The sequence below is a fragment of the Suncus etruscus genome, chromosome 4 (genome assembly GCF_024139225.1).
Source record: "Suncus etruscus isolate mSunEtr1 chromosome 4, mSunEtr1.pri.cur, whole genome shotgun sequence".
NCBI lineage: Eukaryota > Metazoa > Chordata > Mammalia > Eulipotyphla > Soricidae > Suncus > Suncus etruscus.
The window spans coordinates 81,193,293-81,216,955 of NC_064851.1; the positions used below are offsets into that span (position 1 = coordinate 81,193,293).

A 23,663-nucleotide genomic window follows, 5' to 3' on the forward strand; every position below is an offset into this window, starting at 1 on the left:
CTTCTAAGTACCACTTGGGAAACCATCCTTCAAATACAATACAAACATCATTTTTAATTTTAATTATAATATATTATAATTTATGTTATAATTATAAAAAATTTCAAAAGCATGGGGAACCTAGTAAGATATCTAAACAGGCACAATTTGCCTGAGAAGTAAACAGAATTATCTGAACTAAATAAAATGATCAGGTAGCTAGAAAATGTACAAGACAAGAAGCAATCAGAAAAGGCTTTGTTAAAAAAAAAAAAAGTGCTGATTAAAAATAAAGTTATAGAGGGGCCAGAATGATAATAAAGTGAATAAAGGTGCTTGCCTTGCATGTGGTTGACCCAGGTTCAATCCCTGGCATCCTATATGGTCGGTCCCCTGAGCACCACCAGGAGTGACTCCAGAGTGCAGAGCCATTAGGAAGCCCTAAGCACTACTGGGTGGCCCAAAATAAAAACAAAAATAAAAAAGATACCTAAGGAATAAAATAGGTCTTGGTGACTAAACATAAAAAGTAAGAAAATTAGGCTGATGTCTAGAATTCTTTCACTGTTTTTATTTTTAAGGGGTTACTAGAGTGGTGCCTGGGTGGCTACTTGGTGCTGGAAGTTCAAACCAAGACCCTTGGTGTATGCCAGGCTTCAGTCCTTTTAGTCTTCTCCCCAACCCCTAGAAATCTTAAAAAGCTGTAGCACTGCATCAATGAAGTAAGAAAATTTTAAGAATAAGATTTGCTTCAGCTTTTTGGAGGATTAAAAGTAAACTTAGATTAATATGAGGTCATATGTATTGAATGGATCGTTTAGGTAGAGTTCTGTGCACAAGGATCATTCCTGGCAATGCTTGGGAGACCATGTGTGGTACAGAGGATAGAAATTGTAATGGCCACACACAGGGCAAGCATTTTTCCCATTTTGCTATTTCTTTTAATTTCTAAGAAAATAATAGAAATGAAGGGCTATAAAGACATAATAAGAGGGGTTAAGGCATACATTTTGCATGTCTGAACTTCTGGAGCACTTCTTTTTTTTTTTAGCTTAAAAAATATTTCAGCTTTGAGGATGGAAACAGTGACAAGGGTCAGGGTGAAGGACAATGGCAAGATGCTGGACGAAACCCACTCTGGGTTCGAGTCTCTTCTGGAGCACTTCTTAAAGAGTGTACCTACCCTCCAAGAAAAGAATGAAAATAAGTAGTACTGAAAGATAAAGAGATGAATAATTTCATTAACACAACAAAAAACAGCTAAGATTTTTGAGACACACATATTTAAGGAGTGATTTTTACATTTTTTTATTTTTCAATTTTCATTGGGCCTCACCCAGAAGTGCTCAGGCTTTTATTCCTGGCATTTAGTCCCCTGGGCTAAAGGAATAATTCCTTTGTACAGAGCCAAGAGTAATCCTGAGTACTATGGGTGCATATGGCCCAAAAACCAAAACTGAAATTCATTTAAAAACAAAATTATGATTACCAATAAATCTTTGATCTACACATTTTATATATACATTTGTCCAATGTACAAAAATATCTTGGCCAAAAGAGGTTGTTATCATGAGTGAAAAAAATTCCAGAAGTCCATTCTATGCATCAAGTTAGGTACTTTAAATATTTCATCTAAAATAGTTTTTACTGAAAACTTAGTATACTATTATTCCCCTTTGTAAATAAAGAAGCTATCTTAGATATAAAAAGTTGTCCAACCCCAGGATCCCTCAGGCCTTCCATCCACTCAATTGCTCCCACTCAATTTATCAAATTCATCCAGTTCAGTTCCAGTAACAGGTGGTGCGGTAGAGCTTCCCGTAAGGCATGGATGGTACTAGAACTTTAAACCCACTGCTGCTGGAATACTGAACTTAAGTGTTGGTGAGATTTCTATACTATAACCTCACACTAAAGAAGCTATATCTGACAGAAACTCAAACCATGCATGGATGTGTAACTACAGTCCCATTAGTGCAATTAGCATCCATTTCCTATCTCCACCCACTTATCAAGCAGAAAAACCCTTATAAGGTGGTCATGGTGAGAAAAAAAAAAAACAGCCACAAATTTCAGCAAAAGAAATAGGGCCAATATTTCATTGAAAGTAACCATAACAGGACACTAAATTGCAAATCACAAACATGTTTCTAAAATCTTGTCCTGGGAAACTGCTTTGATACCTATGAAATAAAAAATTGTTTGTGGGTAATTTTAGTGTAAGATTAAAGAGAAAAATACTGATTCACTGGTTCCTCAAAAAAGTGAATAATCAATGGAACTAGGGCTGTGTTGAGCAAAGTGATCAGTCTAATATAAATTATAAAGTTTATTCAAAGTAGCTTGTGTAGCTCTGCATGCTGCCTGAAATTACACTGGGGAAACATCAAATAAGTATCTTACCAAAAGTTTCTTTTTAGAACTTACTTAGTGGCCAAGAGAAAACTTCTAACAAAGTAATATTCAACTTATTCAAAGCAACTTTTATTCTAGTCTGTCACTCACTTTGGTTTCAACCCTAGAAAATTTCTGGTCTTCAGTATATGTGCTCCTCCTTTCTTCAATAACTTGGGTTCCAGATGACTGACAGATTAAGTTATAAACAGACAAACTTACTATGAAGGGTGGTGGTAAAATAACTAAAATAAATGAAAATCCCAGATATAAAATTCCATTAACATCTAATAAGGAGTCACCAGGATTCTGCTATCCAAGAAGCTTTCCCACTCTAACATCTTTCCTTGCTTTAAAATTGAGGAACAAATTTCTCTTAGTAACTGAACATATCTGTCTGGCCAACAGGAAAGTAAGATGATAGAAAACAGAACCATCTTTTCTTACCTATTTTCATAAATGTTTTAAATCTAAGACAGAAAAGGATCAGAGGCTAAAATTCAAGTCCTTCATCCTTAAAATATCCTTTCTAAAGTCTAAGCCATGGGCCATTCTGTCCACATATATGTACATATTAATGGTCTGTCTCTTTTAAGCTGCAATAAATTATAAAGATCTTCTAAGATTTCATTATTAAAATAATTCTGAAATAATTACTGAAATGCTTATTTATTAATCTTTGTACCTTTTCACCATTGCAGGATTATAAAGATAGATCTTCATAAAGTGTCTTTCCTTCTCATGATAACCATAAAAAGGCCTGTAACAAAAGAAAAAATTATTTCAAATTATTTTCATCAGAGATGAAATAAAGCAATGTATTACTATAATAAGACTTAAGTGTTCTAGTTTAGTCTTATTCACAATTAGTATTAAAAAAAAAATAGAGCCAGAGATAATACACAGATTAAGGCACTTGTATTTCAAGGTCCCCTTAGCACTACCTGGAATGACCCTTGGGCACACTAGGAGTAAGCTCTGAGTACTGCTAAGTGTGTCCTAAAACCAAACAACAACACAATCGATCCTTAAATCACCCTTTCAGATAAACCAACCACAAATTAATAAATGCAATACTAAATGGTTCACTTGTTTTTGAAGCAATTTTAAAATATACTTTTGAGGCTCAGTGTCTTGCAAGCCTCAAGTTCTGTCACTGGGAATGTCCTACCCATTCCCTTCCCCCATGAGGGCTTGAATATGATCAACAGTAGCAGTTAGAAGGGCATTCTCTTCGGTGCACCTCATGGGTGAGCATAGCAACTAAATGGGTGAGCACTGCAATCAAACACATGGCAACCCTGGGTTTTCAACATAACAACAGAAGGGAAAAGGAGAAAACATAACTTCTTTAAAACCAGGGACAAAGGACCAGAGAAATAGTACAGCAGGTAAGTTGCTTGTCTTCCTTTTGAGCTGACCCAGGATCGATCCCTGACATTCCCATCTGGTCCCTTGAGCCCATCAGAAATGATCTCTTAAGCACAGAACCAGGGATAAGTCTTGAGCACAGCTGTGTGTGGCCTCAAAACAAAAAGGGCAAGAAAAAAAACAACAACGACAACAAAGAAACAAACTCAAAAACTACAAACAAAAGAATTAGCACAATTATCTAAACTTTAAATTCAATCATTATGATTCCAATGAAAGTCAGCCTTTTCTCTTTGTGCTAATTACATATGAGAAAAGCAGGTATCTTTTAAACACCTTCCCCCACTTTTTTCCATCATAAATTAAAAACCCTTTATTAACAAAGTCCTCTCACAACATTAATATTACTTTATTTGTGTTATTAATTTCATAATACTTTTTTGGGGGGTCACACCCAGCAGCGCTCAGGGGTTACTCCTGGCTCTATGCTCAGAAACCGTTCCTAGCAGGCTCGGGAACCATATGGGATGCCAGGATTCAAACCACAGATCTTCTGATTACAAGGCAAATGACCTACCTCCATGCTATCTCTCTGGCCCCTAATTTCATAATACTTTAAAGAGACAACTTTAGGCAGTTTCTTTCTTTTTTTTTTTTTAGGTTTTGGGCCACAGTCAGAGGTGCTCTGTACTTAGGAATCACTTCTGATGAGCACAGGGGCCACGTGGGGTGATGGAAATGAAACTTCAGTTGGCAGTGTACAAGGCAAATAAATGCTTTACCCTCTGATCTTTCTGGCCCAGATAGACACAACTTACTGTAATGTATATATATGTATAGTGTGTGTACACGTGTGTGTGTTACCCTTATCTACTGGGGATCATTCTAAAACCCATAGTAGATGCCTGGAAATGCCAGTATATCAAATCCTAATAAGTACTATTTTTCTTATACATATACCCTATGATAGTTATAGTTTTAAGTAAGGCACAATAATAAATTAAATGATAATAAAATAATAATTCTAACAATATACTAAAACAAAAGTTATATCAATAGTTTTTCTCTTTCAAAATAATAGCGGTAGGGTATTTGTCTTGCACTCAGCCAACCCAAGACAGACCCAAGTTCGATTCCCGGCATCCCATATGGTTCCTCAAGCCTTCCAGGAGCAATTTCTGAGTGCAGAGCCAGGAGTAACCCCTTAGCACCGCTGGGTGTGGCCCCAAAACCCCTCCAAAAAATAAAAATCACTTGTTGTATGAAGATCACTGTTGAGTGCAGGTTAACTGATACCATGGAAAGCAAAGCCATGGATAAGGGAAGTACTGTGCTAGTAACATCTTAACATTGTTTCTCAAAATGACAACTTAAAATAAATTACAGACAACAAAGCACATTTTCAAATAACAGCATCAATCAACATCTATAAGGGTTATTTTTTCTCATCAACATTATGCAAAATAATGTTAAAGAAAAAGACATTTGAGGACCTTATGGATATGTTTACAGATATACTACATATTTCAGCAATTGACATAGATATACTTCAGCTGTACATTCAAATCAAATGAAGCTTATAAAAACTGTAGAGATAAGAATTTAAGAGATTTAAAACAATTATGGCTTTATTTCAGGACCCTAATTATATTGAAGCTGTAATTTTCTCAGGACATCATCTGAAACAGAAAAAAGAGAAGCAAAAACACGATTGCATTTTATCATTTCAGGATTGAAACTATATGCATTCCTCTAATTCGTAAACTTATCATTTCCAGAGATGATGGAACAAGAAACAGTGAATTTGTAGATTAGAAATGCTGAATCTTCCCAAGAGGTGGTCTATAGTTGGTTAAATCTTTAAGCAGATAAACCCAATCAGTCTTCCTTTTATTTATTTAATAATATCTTTACTTAAGCACCATGATTATAAGCATGTTTAAAGTTGAATTTCAGATATAAAAAGAACACCCCTTTCACCAGTGCAACCGAGTGTGTAGGACATTTGCCTTGTATACTCCCTATGACAGACACTAGATAGAAAAAAGAAACTACAGCTCTCTGTGAAGTCTGACAGAATAGAGGACATCAACAGAGGAATATTCTGGCAGCAGAATCCTTTTTCTCTTTAGGGTGTATATATGGGGGATTGGGACCACAATATCATGCTTAGGGTTTACTCCTGGTACTGTTCTCAGGAGTCACTCCTGGCAGTGCTGAAGAAGGGATGGGTGACATAAGTGATGGAAATCAAAGTGGAGTCAGTCTTGCAAAGCAAGAGTTTTAAACTACGTATTATCTCTCTAGCCCCAGATTCTTTTGAATACGTTAAAACTTTTCAAAAAAGCTATTTCACGTCTCTAAGTCAAAGCCATCTCTAACTGGTCTAAAACAATTTTTATTCTAAAGTGTTACCTACTTGCCAAGGTCTAAAAGGTTTCTTATCAAGTATTTGCCATTCACTCTGTACCAAACTACTTGATCTTGTTTGTACCAAACTACTATTCCTCATTTACTCAGCCATTATAAATATTTCAAACTAACTTAAGTAACTCTAAAGTAATTTGCCATTTCCTCTGAGCTCTGCCGTTTTCTGTGCATGACTTGTTTTCAAATTCATTTGCATCTCTGCTGAACTCACCTCTTCAGAAACTATTTTGAGGGAGAACTTTTGGGACGTAGCGGTGTTACTTTTGGGTGACTTCCGCTGTGCTGAGTTGTTACTCTGGGAGATGCAGATAAGGGATTGGACCAGAGTGCGTTGCATAATGACAAATACTTTAACCTCTGTTTGTTTTCTCTCTCTCTCTCTCTCTCTCCTCTCTCTCTCCTCTCTCTCTCTCTCTCTCTCTCTCTCTCTCTCTCTCTCTCTCTCTCTCTCTCCCTCTCTCTCTCTCTCTCTCCCTCTCCCTCTCCCTCTCTCTCTCCCCTCTCCCTCTCCCTCTCCCTCTCTCTCTCCCCCCTCTCTCTCTATCTCTCTCTCTCCTCTCTCTCTCGTTCCCTTTAAAAAGATGTTACTTTCTGATTAGTCTGCTACTCCCCAACCCCAGTTTGCAGCTTTTACCATATGCTAGTTGACATCTAAAAAGGGGTGAAAGAAAAATAATCTTATTTCTGTTTTGTGTCCACACTTAGTTGTTCTTAGCATGTACTCCTGGATCTGCACTCAGGAATCACTCCTGACAGAGCTTAGGAATCACATGGAGTGCCAGGGATCAAACCCAAGTCAGCTGTGTCAAAGGCAATGCTCTACCACTCCAGCCTTAATAATCTTGTCTTTATAGATAAAATTGAAAAATTTACTCTTCATATAATATTTTTATATATGTCAATGTGAATTCAGATAAGAATTACTTCTATGTAGACTTAAAATGTCTTTATGAAACATTTTCTAGAGTTATGGTTACTAAATTGCCAGGAATCCTAAAAATGATTCTTCCTCTTAATTCAGTCTCAAGACAATACATAGTCTAGAAATAATGGAATTAAATTTTAACTTGATAGATGAAACCCTGTCTTCTATATAGAAGCACTGGATATTGGATACTAAAGAGAGTAAAGAAATCACAGATGTCAGTAAGTAAGGTAAAGGGGAAAGGAATCAAGATTTTAAAAAAAGGATAGGAGAAAAATGCTAAGTGTCTCATAGACAGAGTAGACAAACCATCTTATGCCCTTAGGAATTCATATTTGTAACTCAAGTGACTCAAAACATCTTTTACCCACCAAATATTGAGTAATATTGGTGACTATTCATTTCATTAGGCTAGTCAATGACAATGATAGTTGGAAATGATCACTCCAGATCAACTGGGCACTGAAAGAAAATAAAATGATATGCATGATGCCCCTTCAGTAACAATACTGCAAACCAGTGTCTAAAAGAAAAAAAATCAAAGGAAGGGAGAGAAATATCTGCCACAGTGGCAAGGAGGATGGGTTGGGGTAGGGGATATGGGAGAGAAAACTGGGGACATTGGTGGCAGGAAATGGGCACTGGTCAAAGGTGTTGAACATTGTATTACTGAAACTCAAACATGAACTTTTAACTATTTCATGGTGATTCAATTAAATAATTTAATTTTTAAAAAAGTATTTGTTTTACTTTGTCGGTGAAATCTTCCTTAATTCCCTGATACAAAACTGTCACCAGCCTATTTTCCCACCACCTGCTCTTCTTGTTCTTTTTTTTGTTTTGTTTTGTTTTTCTATAGCCTAATTATCATCTAATAAATTTACTTCATGTTTTATTTATTGGTTCTTCTTTGTTTTCCACTATCAGAACATAGCCTCCATGGAAGCAGAAACCTTGGTGTAATTCAGCAATATCAATGACCTAGAATAGTACGTGGATATAGAAAGGGAAGCAGAGAAATATAAAGGAATAAAACCAAAAATTACTGTCAACCATCTTTCATAGCAATACAGATTTACTTTAAAATTAGCAGTAAGAAATCTGGGGCCGGAGAGAGAGCATGGAGGTAAGGCATTTGCTTTGCATGCAGAAGGTCGGTGGTTGGAATCCCAGCATCCCATATGGTCCCGAGCCTGCCAGGAGGGATTTCTGAGCATAGAGCCAGGAGTAACCCCTGAGCGCTGCTGGGTGTGACCCAAAACAAAAACAAACAAACAAAAAAAACAGTAAGAAATCTATTCAAGTTCTATTAGAAGTGAAAGAGAATGTCTATCTGAATTGAAGGCTTTAACAATAGCAATGGAAATATGTTCTGAAAGATGTTATTATATACTTACATTCCTGATACTAATGACACTTTGAACACATGTTGAACAGTAGAAGATGGACTGCCTAAAGCCACATTAAGTGCTCTGTCGATACTGAATGCCATCTGAGAAAGATAGCTTTCTGGTTGCTGTCCATAACCATCATATGGCACATAGAGGTAAGGAAAGATGCCATGTAGATGAAGACATGTCTTCTGACCTAAAATGTAACACATTATAAAGTTTAGTCTTGAGATGCATTTAAAACTTTAGTATTACAAAACTCAGAATTCAAGTAATTTAAAAGTTCTAAAGATGGCCTGGCTAACAATGGATTTAAGAAGATAAATTCAGTTAAAGTCACCAGTATAAACTACATTTCACAAGAAATATTTAGAAACATTATATAAGAGTAGCATTTAAATCATTTTCATGAAAATGTGACTATTTTGCCCTCAAAATCAAGTTTTATGTACTTCACTGTACAGCCCCATAAGACATTTGGCAAAATGTTACAAAGCCTAATAACAACTCACTAAATTTGGCAAAAAATCTTTTCAAAAACAAAATTCTACTAAGACATAGATAAAGGAGAAAACTAAAGTTGTTCATTGTACAGAATTTTTTGAGAATACAGAGAAGGTAAAAAGAAAACTTTCTACTTAGAAAAACAACAACAAAAATGAAAACAAATTTAAAAAAAGAGCTACAGATCAAGAGTCTGTGTTGGAATTTCAGATATCTACATTGCAGACTGGGCAGAATGAGACCGGCAAGAACACAATGAGAGAGAAAAAAATAAGCACGCACACTTTCTGCGGACCCATTTAGTCAAGTACAGATGTGGTAATTACTGATAATTTGCCAACAAGGCACACCCAAGATAAAAAACAACAACAAAAAATCAGAATGTAATGTAAGAACCCATTAAAAAAAGCTGCAAGAAAATTTACAATCCATATCAAGACTAATTGACAGTAACATCAACAGAAAGAAGGTGCACCATTATTATTTTCATCAATCTGGCAGGGTAATATGGAAATGATTCCTTTCTTCAGAGCATTATTCCCAGGTTCCAATTTGGGACTTGTCATTTGTCTAATTTAAACAGATAAGAGGGCCAGAGAGATAGTACAGTGGATAGGGTGCTTGCCTTGCACAAAGTTGGCCTGTGTTTGATCCCAGCATCAGAAATAGTTTCTGAGCACAGAGCCAGAAGTTAAGTCAGAAGTACTGTTGGGCAAAGTCCAAACCACAAAAGTGGAAAAGAGAGAAGACCATCAGTAATGATAGATTTGTGATTCTCGTACTGTCACTTAGGATCACTTTATTGCCTGTAAGACTCATGCTCAGGCTCTTCTTCCCCATCCCTTTTCTCACTCTTCCTCACGAGGCTTCCTCTGGTAGGAAAGCATCAAAGTATTTGTTTTGCTACATATTTCCTTTATATAAATAGTATACATTCCATATTTATAAGTTAAAATGACATGAAATATATAGAAATCAGTTCAATGTCATATTAATATACTTTTATTTTTATAATGAGTAACCACCAGCTTGTCGGTACAGTTATTAAATTATTAAATAAATCTTAACAGTTAGCATATTGCAAAACTGAAAAGATCAAATAATGGATAAGAACTATACATGCCTAGTATTCTGGTCTTAATTATCAATTTTTACAATTTTGAGAAATTACAAATTATGTAGCTGCTAGATCAATTTCAGTTTCTATTTATATAAACAATAATTTTACTTAATTTCAAAAGAATAAAAGTATTTTTAGTTAAAAGCAAATTCTTTGGCCATTTTATTTCCAAGTGCTATATTTCAATACTCAATTCTTTAAATTTTGAAATATGTAAAACTGTAATGACATATTGAGAATTCATTTAAGGATGAGTTGAATGATATCTAAACATCCCATGGATTGGTTATTATCCCTTCTACACATAAGCTACACTTTGTCTAAGAACTAGAGAGGTGGGTTTGAGGATATGGCTATAGCATGTGCTATGCTAATTCAATACCTAACATGGTCTATGTTAATTTTGTTTTGGGGCCATTACCTGGAGGTGTTCAGGGTTTTACTTCTGGCTCTATGCTCAGGGAACACTCCTAATGGGCATGTGGGACCATATGGGATCTGGGTATTAAACATGGGTCAGATGCATCAATGCAAACACTTTATCCACTGTACTATCTCTCCAATCCCTTGACCTTTAATTAAAAGGGCAATATGTATGCTAAATTGAGGTGAGGTGGAGGAAAAGATGTGAGTAAACAGAGAAGTGATTGTTGAGCTATTGGGGAGAGGGGGCTTTTAACTGGTGTATAGGGCCACTTCTGGAAATAGTCAACTGGCTTAGTCACTCAGTGCTACAGCAGGATGTATTGCTGAGGCTGATGCAGAGACCACCAAAGCCATCTTAATAGTGCTCTGAGGTCTCTGGCACCAGACCTGGCAATGCTCAGTGGATTCCAGGGCAATACTTAAGTAATGCTTGGAGGCAACATGATGTCAAAATTAAACCTGAGTTGGGCTCATACCCCAGCAATTACTTTTTAAAAATTAGTATTTCTAAAGAGCATATTTTACTATCAATATTTTAAGTTTCCAAGACATTAATTTTAATGTATCATACAATATAATAAAAACTGGCCTCAACTCATAGTTTATTTAATAAGCAGGGTAGTTTTAATTACAATTACAGTTAAAATTACAAATATAAAAAAATTTTACATCTCCTATGAAGTAGGGACCAGAAAAATTATAGGTGTTGGAACTATAATAATTTGTGCTCTATGATTGAGGGGAAAATGCTGAAATTTAACGGGTACTGATAAGTAGTTTATATCTCTATATATGTTTCTATAGTCGAGAAAGGTCTTGCAAATATCACAAGGTTAACTATCCCAATTCACATAGCTTATTAAGTAACTGAGTAGGGAATTGAAAGCTAATAAATTAAACCTAAAACATATGTTGTTTCTATTTGGGAATGCTGAATTAACTTTTTTCTTTTTAAAGAAAATGTTGGCTTTCTCCATTCATAATTGCTCACTTATTTTGTATTATCTGACTTTCTCATTGGACTGTAGTCTTTGGAAGCCAGTGATTTTTTTGAAGGACCATAATATCCCCAGGCATATAAGACAGTATGTATTTAATAAGTGGCTGTTAAATGAATAACCCCCCAGCATAAAAGAACAATTGCTTAAGAAAAGAATTAAAATCTTCAAAATCTATAATAACAAATCTATACAGAGGGATTATTTTTTACTAATGAAGTCATCAAGGTTTTATTATAGAAAGACAAAGATCCTACATTATTATACTTAACTACCTTGAATATTTTGCAGTACTGTGCAAAGTTGTAGTAGCTATAACTACAGAGATGTATCTCTCCAATGAACCTCCATCAGCTAGGGATTCATGGCCTTACCACCCTTTCTCAGAACAACTTCAGAAAACCATAGCACAAAGAATTCTTGGCATAGTATTAATGGTTTTAATTATAGAATAGGACACAGAAAACTCAGTGACGAGAAACAGGATAAAAGAAATTTAAAGTTAATAAAGAAATGTATAAAAATGAATGTAAACCAATATTATTTTAGCAATAGTATGATTACTGCATAATTCTGTAATATCACTGTTGTACCATGACAAGATACAAATCACTTTATTTCCCTGAATCAATTTCACCCTATAAAATACAAGGACTCGCACTTGGCAATAAACTACTGAAACTGTCCTCCATCAGGATTAGGTTTGCATAGAAGAAAAATGTTAAATGGTTTAAACATCAAATCAGTGGATTCAGGGCTGGGAAAACCAAAGAGCTAGAAAACATGCTTTACATGCAGGAGGTCAAAATTTGATCCTACATAGTTCTCAGTATATAGTCCCAAGCAAGGAGTTCAGAGTAGCTCGAGTACCTCTAGGTATAACTGTAAAAGCCATCCCAAGTCTTCCACTTTCCCCAAAATAACCTTGAAAATCAATACCACTACTCTCATTAAAAAAAAGAAAGAAAGAAAGAAAAGAAAGAAAAAGTCCAGAAGTAGATGAAGTTTTTTCAACATCTAATCAGTGGCCTATTTTAGAGGAATGCATGACTTCCATTCAGAGGCTTTTCTCTTAAACTCCAAAGAAATTCACACAAGATTCGTTTAAGAATGTCTTGGGTTTATGGGACCGGGCGGTGGCGCTAAAGGTAAGGTGCCTGCCTTGCCTGCGCTAGCCTTGGACGGACCGCGGTTCGATCCCCCGGTGTCCCATATGGTCCCCCAAGCCAGGAGCAACTTCTGAGCACATAGCCAGGAGTAACCCCTGAGCCTTACCGGGAGTGACCCAAAAACCAAAAAAAAAAAAAAAAAACAATGTCTTGGGTTTATTTTTCTCTATTTCAATTTGTGTTTAAATTTTTTAATTTTAGAGGTTGGAGCGATAGCACAGTGATAGGGTGTTTGCCTTGTATACAGCTAACCCAGGACATACCTGGGTTCGATTCCTGGTGTCCCATATGGTCCCCTGAGCCAAGAATAATTTCTGAGAACATAGCCAGGAGTAATTAACCCCTGAGCGTCACCAGGTGTGGCCTCCAAACCAAAAATAATTTTTTTAGGCACCGTTGGGGCCGGAGCAACAGCACAGTGGGTAGGGCATTTGTTTCATATGCATCTAACCCAGGTTCAAATCCCAGCATCTCAAATGGTCCCCCAATCCTGCCAAATGGTCCGCATGCGAGACATCACGTATGTACCCAAAACCAAATAATAATCATAATTATAACAATAAATTTAGGCACCGTGATTTGCAGTACTATCAATGCTAAGGTTTTATATACTCAATATTGAAACCTCCAACAAAGCGTACCCAACATAAAATCCCTACTCCCCTGCACCTACCCTTGCCATGGTAACCAAGACTATTTTTTTTTTTTTTTTGGTTTTTGGGCCACACCCTGTGACGCTCAGGGGTTACTCCTGGCTATGCGCTCAGAAGTTGCTCCTGGCTTCTTGGGGGACCATATGGGACGCCGGGGGATCGAACCGCGGTCCGTCCTAGGCTAGCGCAGGCAAGGCAGGCACCTTACCTCCAGCGCCACCGCCCAGCCCCGGTAACCAAGACTATTTTAAGGGGACAGAGAGCTAATACAACAGGTAGATTTCATGCCTTGTTATAGCTGTCCTAGGTTCAATCTCCAGTATCCCTGAGCAGAAAGCCAGGAGTAAGCCTTGAGACTTCATGGTGTGGCCCCAAATTCACAAAAGACTGCTTTGAGTTAATTCAAATTATGATATCTAGGTATCTCATTAAATTCTTGAAAAAAAAAATTTTTTTTTTGGTTTTTGAGCCACACCCGTTGACACTCAGGTGTTACTCCTGGCTATGTGCTCAGAAGTCACTCCTGGCTTGGGGGACCATATGGGATGCCAGGGGATCGAACCACAGTCTGGTCCTAGGCTAGCGCTGGCAAGGCTTATCTCTAGCGCCACAGCACCGGCCCCTTAAAATTTATTTTTTGGTGGAAATTCTCTAAAATTCTTAACTTAGTGTAGTTATTTCTAGTTAATAAGTTAGTTGGGTTAAAATTTTTTATTTTCTGAAAGTACTTTCTTATAATCTCATCAAACTGAATATCTCATCAAACTGAATTAAGTTTGAATAAATTAGTATGGCTGACTATGGTCGTTAGGATAATAAGTTTGTATACACAGGTTTTATAACTTTTGAGAATAAACTGCTCTTTGTTCAGAAATCACAACAAAGTTGTTTCAGTAATGCTCTATGGCAACTTGTTATAGCATAACTGTTTTATATGCTGCAATATACACATAAATATTACTGGTATTTAAAGACAAGGGTAAACTTTTGTGAACTAATTACTTTCGATTTGATATAAAGATTTCTGTAATTAAGGCAGCTGTTTCTGTAAGGGACAGTTACTTAAGTGCTTAAATAATGTTCCACAGGACTTCAGAATTATACTAAAATTATACGCTCTAATCCAACATTTAAAGTGCAGTTTTCCATATTTTCTTCGATATTTTAATGCTTAGATTGGCATCTTATTTAAACTTTGCTTCTAGGTCTAGGGACCAAAGAGACAGTGCAACACGTAAGGCACTGTTTTGATCAAAGCCAACCAGAATTCAATTCTGGGCACCACATATGAGACTGCTAGGAGTGATGCCTGAGTTCAGTGACAGGAAGAGTTCCTAAGCAAAGCAAGGTATGACCCAAAACCACAAAATAAATAAATGGTGCCTCTAATACCTTGTTAGTCATTGAAGCAAAATTACATATTTCAGATTAATATTTCATCAACAAAAAGACTAAATCAGAATTTGGATGGTTTTCCTGTACAAGAACAAATAGTAAATATTTTAAGATTTGCATGATATACAACATTTAACTATCTCTTATACTCTGAGGTAGTTTTAAAACAGTAGTTTAGAGAATGGGTATGGATGTGTTACAACAGAACTTCACTTATTTTTTGAGGGGGAGGTCACAGCTGGCAGCGCTCAGGGGTTACTCCTGGCTCTACGCTCAGCAATAGCTCCTGGCAGGCTCGGGGGACCATATGGGATGCTAGGATTCGAACTACTGTCCTTCTGCATTCAAGGCAAATGCCCTACCTCCATGCTATCTCTTTGGCCCCTAGAACTTCATTTATTAAAAAAAGGGACTTGGTCATTAGACAAGTTTTCATTATCCAGAACAGAAAAATGTAATAGTTTCTTTTGGGGGGTGATGTGGAAGAGTAGGGAAAATGCCAGAGCTGAAACCAAGATCTCACATAAGGCATATCTTTACCACATCCCTAGTTCCTATCTTTTTGTAGTGCCCAGAATCAAATTAAAGGTTGCACATATGCAAGGCAAGTGGTCTACTGCTAAACTACATCGTAAGCACTTAATTTTTTATTTTTAAGCAAGCTAATAACCATAATCAAAATCATGTTGGGCTAAAAGATCTTAGAAAACTTAAGTCATTAAATAAATACACACAAAGAAAACTTAAAAGTCTTTTAAGTTAGAAATGACTATATGCCTTTTCTAAGCCTCAGCACTATCTTCTAAATCTCAAAATCTATACAACAAAATTCTACAGAGCAATCGAAAACTTGCATATGGAGCCGGAGAGATAGCATGGAGGTAGGGTGTTTGCCTTGCATGCAGAAGGACAGTGGTTGGAATTCCAGCATCCCATATGGTCCCCTGAGCCTGCCAGGAGCGATTTCTGAGCGTAGAGCCCAGAGGAAACCCTGAGCGCTGCCAGGTGTGACTCAAAAACAAAAACAAAAGAACAAAAACAAACAAAACAAACAAAAAACCCAACTTACATATGAACAGGGACATTTTGCATTTTTTGAACATTTTCATGTTTTCCTTTCTGTATGCCAATCAAAATTCTGATCTGATACCTGCAGTTGTTTATGAAGTTTCATCTTTTCTCATTCCCATAAAAAACACAAAATTAACGAAGTACCTCAACATTTTAATTATAATAATTAGTACTGTTGTATTACTCATTTGGTTTTTCGTTTTATTTTACCCACCATGATTTATGATATGATATTGTTAATGACATGGTTTCATGCATCCCAATACTTCACACTCCCCCAGTGTCCAAATCTGCCATTGTCTCAGGGTGATTCTTTCAAGACTCTCTCCCTCTAGTCTTCCCATCAAACCAAGCTAACTTCTGTAAATCAGTTCACAAATTTTATTATTTTGGGTCATTATTCCTTTATGATGCTTCTTATATCCAAATGAGTTATTATTCTGTATCTATCTCTATCTGGTAGTCTTCATTCAGCATGATACCCCTTCAGTTTCATCTATATGTTAGCAATTTATATGATTTTATCTTTTCATATAGCTGAGTAGTATACTATTGTGTATATATTTCACAGCTTATTTACCTAGCTATTGCTTTTTGAGAAGTATCTATATTATTTTCTAAAAGGGCTAACCTGGGCCATTCCCACTCACTATGCATGAGGATTCCTTTCCCCCAGCATTCACAAAACTTTTGTTCTTCTCACAACTAGTCTCACTGGTATACTGTATCTTGTTTTGAATTGCATTTCCCTAATGATCAGTGATGCAAAGCATTTTTTTCACATACTACTGGGCATTTATCTATATTTCTTCCTTGTAAAGTCTGTTTATCTCTCCTCCCCATTTTTCAACATGGTTGACTTTCTTTTCTTGTCAAGCCCATTGTCAGACAATATATTTTCTCCCAGCCTGTGAGGTTATTTCTTTATTCTGTGGTACACAAAGTTCTGGTTTTTTTGGTTTTTTTGTTTTGGTTTTTTGTTTTTTTGGGGGGTGGGCACACCCGTTTGATGCTCAGGGGTTACTCCTGGCTAAGCGCTCAGAAATTGCCCCTGGATTGGGGGGACCATATGGGATGCCGGGGGATCGAACCGCGGTCCTTCCTTGGCTAGTGCCACCTCCCTGGCTCCCACAAATTTTCTTAATCGGATATAATCTTGTTTATCTTTGTTTCTATTTGCTTGGCCCATGACAGTGAATCATTAAAGATGTCTCTAGATTCATTATTATTAAGGATTCTGCCTACATTTTCCTCAATAAGAATTTGGGGACCAGCAATAAGGCGTTCACCTTGCACATGGCTAACCTAGGATGGATTGCAGTTCAATCCCCGGTGTCCCATATGGCCCCCAAAGCCAGGAGCGATTTCTGAGTGCATAGCCAGGAGTAACTCCTGAGCATTACCGAGTGTGGCCCAAAAAACAAACAAAAAAAGAATTCAGATCTCATAAACATTTTTAATTCATTTTCCAGATGATATTTGTGCACAGTGTAAAAAAGAGGGGTTGGGGGGAGGGGTCTGTTTTCTAACACCATTTGTTTAAGAGATCGGCTTTGCTCTACTTCATACTCTTAAGCTCCTCTGTTGAGAATTACCTGTCCATACACCATCTGTGGATGTATCCCTCCCTAGGCTCAGAATTGTATTCCATAAATTTGAAAGCCTGTCGATTCCAGTACCAAACTGTCTTCATTACTACAGCTTTTATTATAGTCTAAAGGTGAAGGAAGAAGCCCCATAATCCTCCCATTTTCCCCTAGAATTGCTTTGGCTATTTGGGGGGGACGTTTATTGCTCCAAATAAAGTTCAAACAGCATATGCTTTATGTCTGTAAAGAATATTGTGGGTATTTTTATAATGACAGCATTAGATATATAGTTCTGTATTTTGAAATTCTATCTTGGCATCTGAAATTTCATTTTTGAAATTTTTCATATTTTCTTTTCCTAGAATATCTCTTTTTTATGTATTATTATAATTAACCAACCTATTTCCCTGTAGTTATTGTTTCATTATAGTTTCATCTTTTTGTCTCTATTCCCATAAAACCACAAAATGAATCAAACACACAGAAACCGATCATTATTTTCACCTATTTGTAATTTTTAAAATATCAGATTTTCTTAAACCCAGAAATTAATTTTCAGAATTTATCATAAGGAAATTAAGAATGACCAGAAAATTCAGACACTAAAATATTACTACTAAAAATGGAAGATTAATTGTGGTATATCTATAACCATAGATCCATCCACAATTCTCATTTCAAATCCTATTTCTATATATACTTTTGTTTTTGTTTTATTTTGGTTTGGTTTCTAGTGCAGAGGGCTTTTTCGTGGCTCTGTGCTCATGGGTCACTCCTGGAGGTGATCAGGAAAGTACATGTAGTGAATGGGATCACTCTATATCAGCTACATACATAAAGTTTCAACAGATCATATCACATCCATTTATAATAGTGTATAACTGTTTCTGCTATATACAGAGTTGAGAAGTTGCACCAAAAACTGAAATTTTCTGGATATGTGACCTTTAACAAAAATTTTTATTGACCTCAGCAAAAGCTAGCATAAAGAGACGTTTATTTTTATTAAGTGGGGTTTTCAGTCATAAAACTATAAATAAACAGTAAGTCAGGGTTTTAAAATTTTCAATTCATATGGGACGTAAGATTGGATTGGATTGATTGGATTATCAGGCAAGAAAAGATCTATGAGAAGTGACAATGAAAGTATGTAAACCACAGAAACAGAAATCAGGCAAGGATCTGAGACTGAATCAGAGATTAAGCATAATGCAATTAAAAGTTTATAGAAATGACTGAAGGTTCTAGGAAGGCAGAGGAATGGATCTTTGAAAACTGCTTCTACATAAAAAAACAACACAAACACTGGCAAATACTAACAAAATTAACTTTTCGTCAGAACTCTAGAAATTAAACGAAAGCTTAAAACAATACAGTGAGTATCCAGTCAAGAAAACCAGTAAAAAAGGAAAAAAAAAAAAAAAGAAAACCAGTCAAATCATGGCAAGATCATCAGGTTTCTATAAATTTAACTTCCCCTGATCTAATCCCTGACTGCCCAGCTCCAGAATAACCTTGAAAATTTGAGTTATTCAACTGTGGTGGTTGCAGAGCTAAGTTGGCCCTAGAGTAAAAGAAGAGACTTAGAGTTCCCCTAAAAGTTTCCAGAAAACTGACATTATTTGACCTGCCTGGAAACTTGACATTATTCTCAAGGTTGGTCTTTAATGAGACTCAGAACTTATTTGCTAAAAGCAGAACTCTATAATTCTTTAACATCACATTTAACAGAGGGAGTTTTAATTGCAACTAACAAAGGGCTAGTCAAATGAACTTTAAAAAGAATATCAGAAATAAAATATCCTTAAGGGTTGTGAAAATACCCTGGCATATTTGTGGCAATTATTATGTATGCATATGCATGGAGCTCTGTGCATGGTTAGTCAGTCAGGGCTCTGAAAGCCCTTTTAGTGGAGCTTGAGACTTTGTGCACATGTATGAACATAGAAATGCATATACACATATGCATTTTTATGGGAATTCACTCTGCACAGCAAAAACTGGAAAATGATTAGTTTAAGTTGTTTCTTTTTCCCCCCTTTTTGGCTTTTGGGCAACTCAAAACAGTACTCAGATTTACTCCTGGCTCTCTCAGAGATCACTCCTGGCATGCACAGGGGGTGATGCCAGGTATCAAACCCAAGAATACTGTATACAAGGCTTGTGCCCTACCTATTGTACTATTTTCTCTGGCCCCTGACTCAAGCCATTTAAAGAAAACTCTGTGGACTTATGGTTTATTGGTAGATTTTCTGTCTTGCATGTGTAAGGCCTTGTTTGATCACTGTCATTATCTAAAAAAGTGAAAAAACTTTTCCGGGTAAATTATTAATCGTAAGTTGGCAGGGCCGGAGTCGTGGTACAGCAGTACGGCATTTGCCTTGCAAGAGACTGACCTAGGACAGACCTCGGTTCGATCCCCCAGCGTCCCATATGGTCTTCCCTCGCTAGGAGCAATTTTGGGCACATAGCCAGAAGTAACCCCTGAGCGTTACCAGCTGTGACCCAAAATAATTGAATAATTAAATAAACAAACAAATAAATAAATAAATAAATAAATAAATAAAAAGAAGTTGGCTACTTAACAATTCAAAGAATAAAAATTTTACAGAATCGGTTTGAAAAAGTTCCTATAGAAACAAAAGCAACATCAATATTGGAGCAAAAACAAAACCTTAGTATAGGGAGGATATAGTTTCCATAACTGCCATATTATTTTAATTATCAGGCTTACGCTCCTAGGGATATACCCTAGGAACACAAAAATACAATACAAAAAAATCCCTTCCTCACAACTATATTCATTGCAGCGCTATTTACAATAGCCAGACTCTGGAAACAACTAAGATGCCCTTCAAAAATTGAATGTCTAAAAAAACTGTGGTACAAATACACAATGGAATATTATGCAGCCACCAGGAGAGATGAAGTCATGAAATTTTCCTATACATGGATGGTCACGGAAACTATTATGCTGAGTGAAATAAGTCAGAGAGAGAGAGATGGACACAAAATAGTCTCACTCATCTACGGGTGAGAGAAATACAAGTCATTATTGTAATACTACCCAGAGACAATAGAGATGAAGGTTGGAAGGACCAGCTCACGATATAAAGCTCACCAGAGGACTGTGAAAAATTGTGAGTGCAACCTGTGTGTGTCTGTCTACTATCCTGTTGCGTGAACCTCTTGGGAGTGGGCCAAAGAGAGGCTCCAGAAAACTCGCTCTCCCAGAGACCAATTCTAGGGCGGAAACGCCAAGAAACTGCTCCATAACGTGAAAACCGGCTATGCATTCCAGAAACCAGGTCCCCTGTTTATGACGTCAGGCTGGGAAAATCCACAAAACTACGCCTGCCAAGTGGGGCCCAACTGTGAAAAATTGTGAGTGCTGCCTGTGTGTATCTGTCTACTATCCTGTTGCGTGAACCTCTTGGGAGTGGGCCGAAGAGAGGCTCCAGAAAACTTGCTCTCCCAGAGACCAATTCTAGGGCGGAAACGCCAAAGAACTGCTCCATAACGTGAAAACCGGCTATGCTTTGCAGAAGCCAGGTCCCCTGTTTGTGACGTCAGGTTGTGAAAATCCACGAAACTACGCCTGCCAAGTGGGGCCCAACTGTGAAAAATTATGAGTGCTGCCTGTGTGTGTCTGTCTATTATCCTGTTGCGTGAACCTCTTGGGAATGGGCCAAAAAGAGGCTCCAGCAGAGCACTTTGACTCCGCTTTGCTACGCAGCCGTGCGCTTTTTCTAAGAAAAGAACACCATCGCAACAAGAAGAAAAAAATCCAGTAAGAACTGTGCTGGATAACTGAAGCCCAGCATTTCTCTCCAGACTGTCTTCTCTGCTGCGTGCTCGGGCCTAAGATTTGATCCTGTGTGAGGCTTCATCCACGGAGGACTCCCCTCCCTTAGAGGCAAGTCAGCCCATCCAGAAAGGGAGGAGCCAGAGGAGTGTTCTGCCTGCATCATTTAGCCAATGAATACCACCACAACACGTAGAAAAACCCACAATACAAGTGTGACAATGGGGAAACAACGCAGGCCAGCATCAGACATACAGAATGAAGATGACAATTCTGATGACCAGATAATAACCAGCCAACTAATCAACCTCTCAGATAAGGACTTTAGACTAGCAATATGGAAGATGCTCAACGAACTCAAAGAAATCATGTATCGAGTTGAACAGAACACTAAGAACCAAGAAAATATGAAGACAGAAATCACAAAACTCCAAACTGAAATAACATGTCAACTAACAGGCCTGAAAAAGTCAGTAAACGAACTGAATGACAGAATGGATAAGCTCTGGGACAGGGTATCAGAAGCTGAGAATAGACTTGGTGCTGTGGAAGATGAGATACATATAACAATTCCATACAGCAGGAGAAATTGGAAAAAAAACTTAAAGCAAATGAACAGACAATGGAAAAATTAGTCAAAGAATGGGAACAAATGAAAATAGAAGTCTATGATAAGCTCAACAGAAACAACTTAAGAATCATTGGAGTCCCAGAGACCCAGGAAGAAAATTTCCAGGAAGAATCAATGGTCAAGAACATCATTAAAAAGAAACTTCCAGAGCTAAAGAATATATGTGATCAAATCCAGCATGCTCGAAGCGTACTAACCGAAAGAGACCCCAGAAAAACTACCACAAGGCACACCATAGTCACAATGACGAATCCCACAGATAGAGACAGAATTCTGAAAACAGCAAGATCCGAGATGAAATCAAGGAGGAAATCAAAAGGTTCCTGGAAACAAATGACAATAAAGACACAAACTATCAGAAGTTATGGGACACAGCAAAAGCAGTACTGAGAGGAAAATCTATGGCTTTGCAAGCACACATCAGGAAGAAGGAACTTACCTGAGTAGCTTAATGACACAGCTAATAGAACTAGAAAGTGCTCAACAAAAGGACCCAAAAATAGGGAGACAGAAGGAAATAACAAAGCTGAGAGCAGAAATCAATGAAGTAGAAACACAAAAAACAATCCGAAAGATCAAGGAAAGCAGAAGTTGGTTCTTTGAAAAAATAAACAAGATTGATAGACCACTGGCAAACCTAACAAAGAAAGAGAGAGAGAGAAACTTGATAACTCATATTAGGAATGAAAAAGGAGAGATCACTACTGATATGATAGAGATTCAAAGGGTAACAGAAACTACTTTGAGAAACTCTACGCCACTAGAAATGAGAACCTGGAAGAAATGGATAAATTCTTGGTCTCTTATAATCTTCCACGGTTGAAGGAAGAGGATGTAGCATATCTAAACACCCCCATCACCATTGATGAAATTAAAACGGTAATCAAATGTCTGCCCAAAAACAAAAGCCCAGGCCCAGATGGATTCACTAATGAATTCTTTCAAACTTTCCAAGAGGAACTTCTACCAATCCTGGCAAGACTCTTTCATGAAATTGAACAAACGGAAACACTTCCAAATAGCTTTTATGAAACCAACATCACCTTGATACCTAAACCAGACAGAGATGCTACCAAAAAAGAAAATTACAGACCAATATCGCTGATGAATACAGATGCAAAGATCCTCAACAAAATCCTGGCAAGTAGGATTCAATGCCTCATTAAGAAGATCATCCACTACAATCAAGTAGGTTTCATCCCAGGAATGCAAGGTTGGTTTAACATCCGTAAATCTATCAACATAATACACAACATCAATAACAAGAAAAATAAAAACCACATGATCATATCAATAGATGCAGAGAAAGCATTTGATAAGGTCCAACACCCATTCTTGATCAAAACTCTCAGCAAGATGGGAATGGAAGGAACCTTTCTCAATATAGTTAAGGCCATCTACCACAAGCCAGTGGCAAATATTATCCTCAATGGAGAAAAACTAAAAGCCTTCCCTCTAAATTCTGGCACAAGTCAAGGCTGTCCTCTCTCACCACTCCTATTCAACATAGCACTGGAAGTACTCGCTATAGCGATTAGGCAAGAAAAAGATATCAAGGGAATCCAGATAGGAAAGGAAGAAGTCAAGCTCTCACTGTTTGAAGATGACATGATACTCTACTTAGAAAACCCTAGAGAGACTACCAAAAAGCTTCTAGAAACAATAGACTCATATAGCAAGGTGGCAGGCTACAAAATTAACACACAAAAATCAATGGCCTTTCTATAAACCAATAGTAATAAGGAAGAAATGGACATTAAGAAAACAGCCCCATTCACAATAGTGCCACACAAACTCAAATATCTTGGAATC

At 37.0% G+C, this 23,663-nt stretch overlaps 1 protein-coding gene across 1 annotated transcript in view; it reads right to left on the reverse strand.

The window, feature by feature from the left end:
• REV3L (REV3 like, DNA directed polymerase zeta catalytic subunit) overlaps positions 1–23,663 on the reverse strand; it is a 186,344-nt gene that overhangs the window by 105,877 nt on the left and 56,804 nt on the right. The window contains exons 2-3 of the mRNA XM_049771165.1: positions 8,497–8,686; positions 3,059–3,133 (exon numbers count right to left, since the gene is read on the reverse strand). Coding sequence (XP_049627122.1) covers positions 3,059–3,133; positions 8,497–8,686 — 265 coding nt within the window. The remainder of the gene's footprint in view (positions 1–3,058; positions 3,134–8,496; positions 8,687–23,663) is intronic.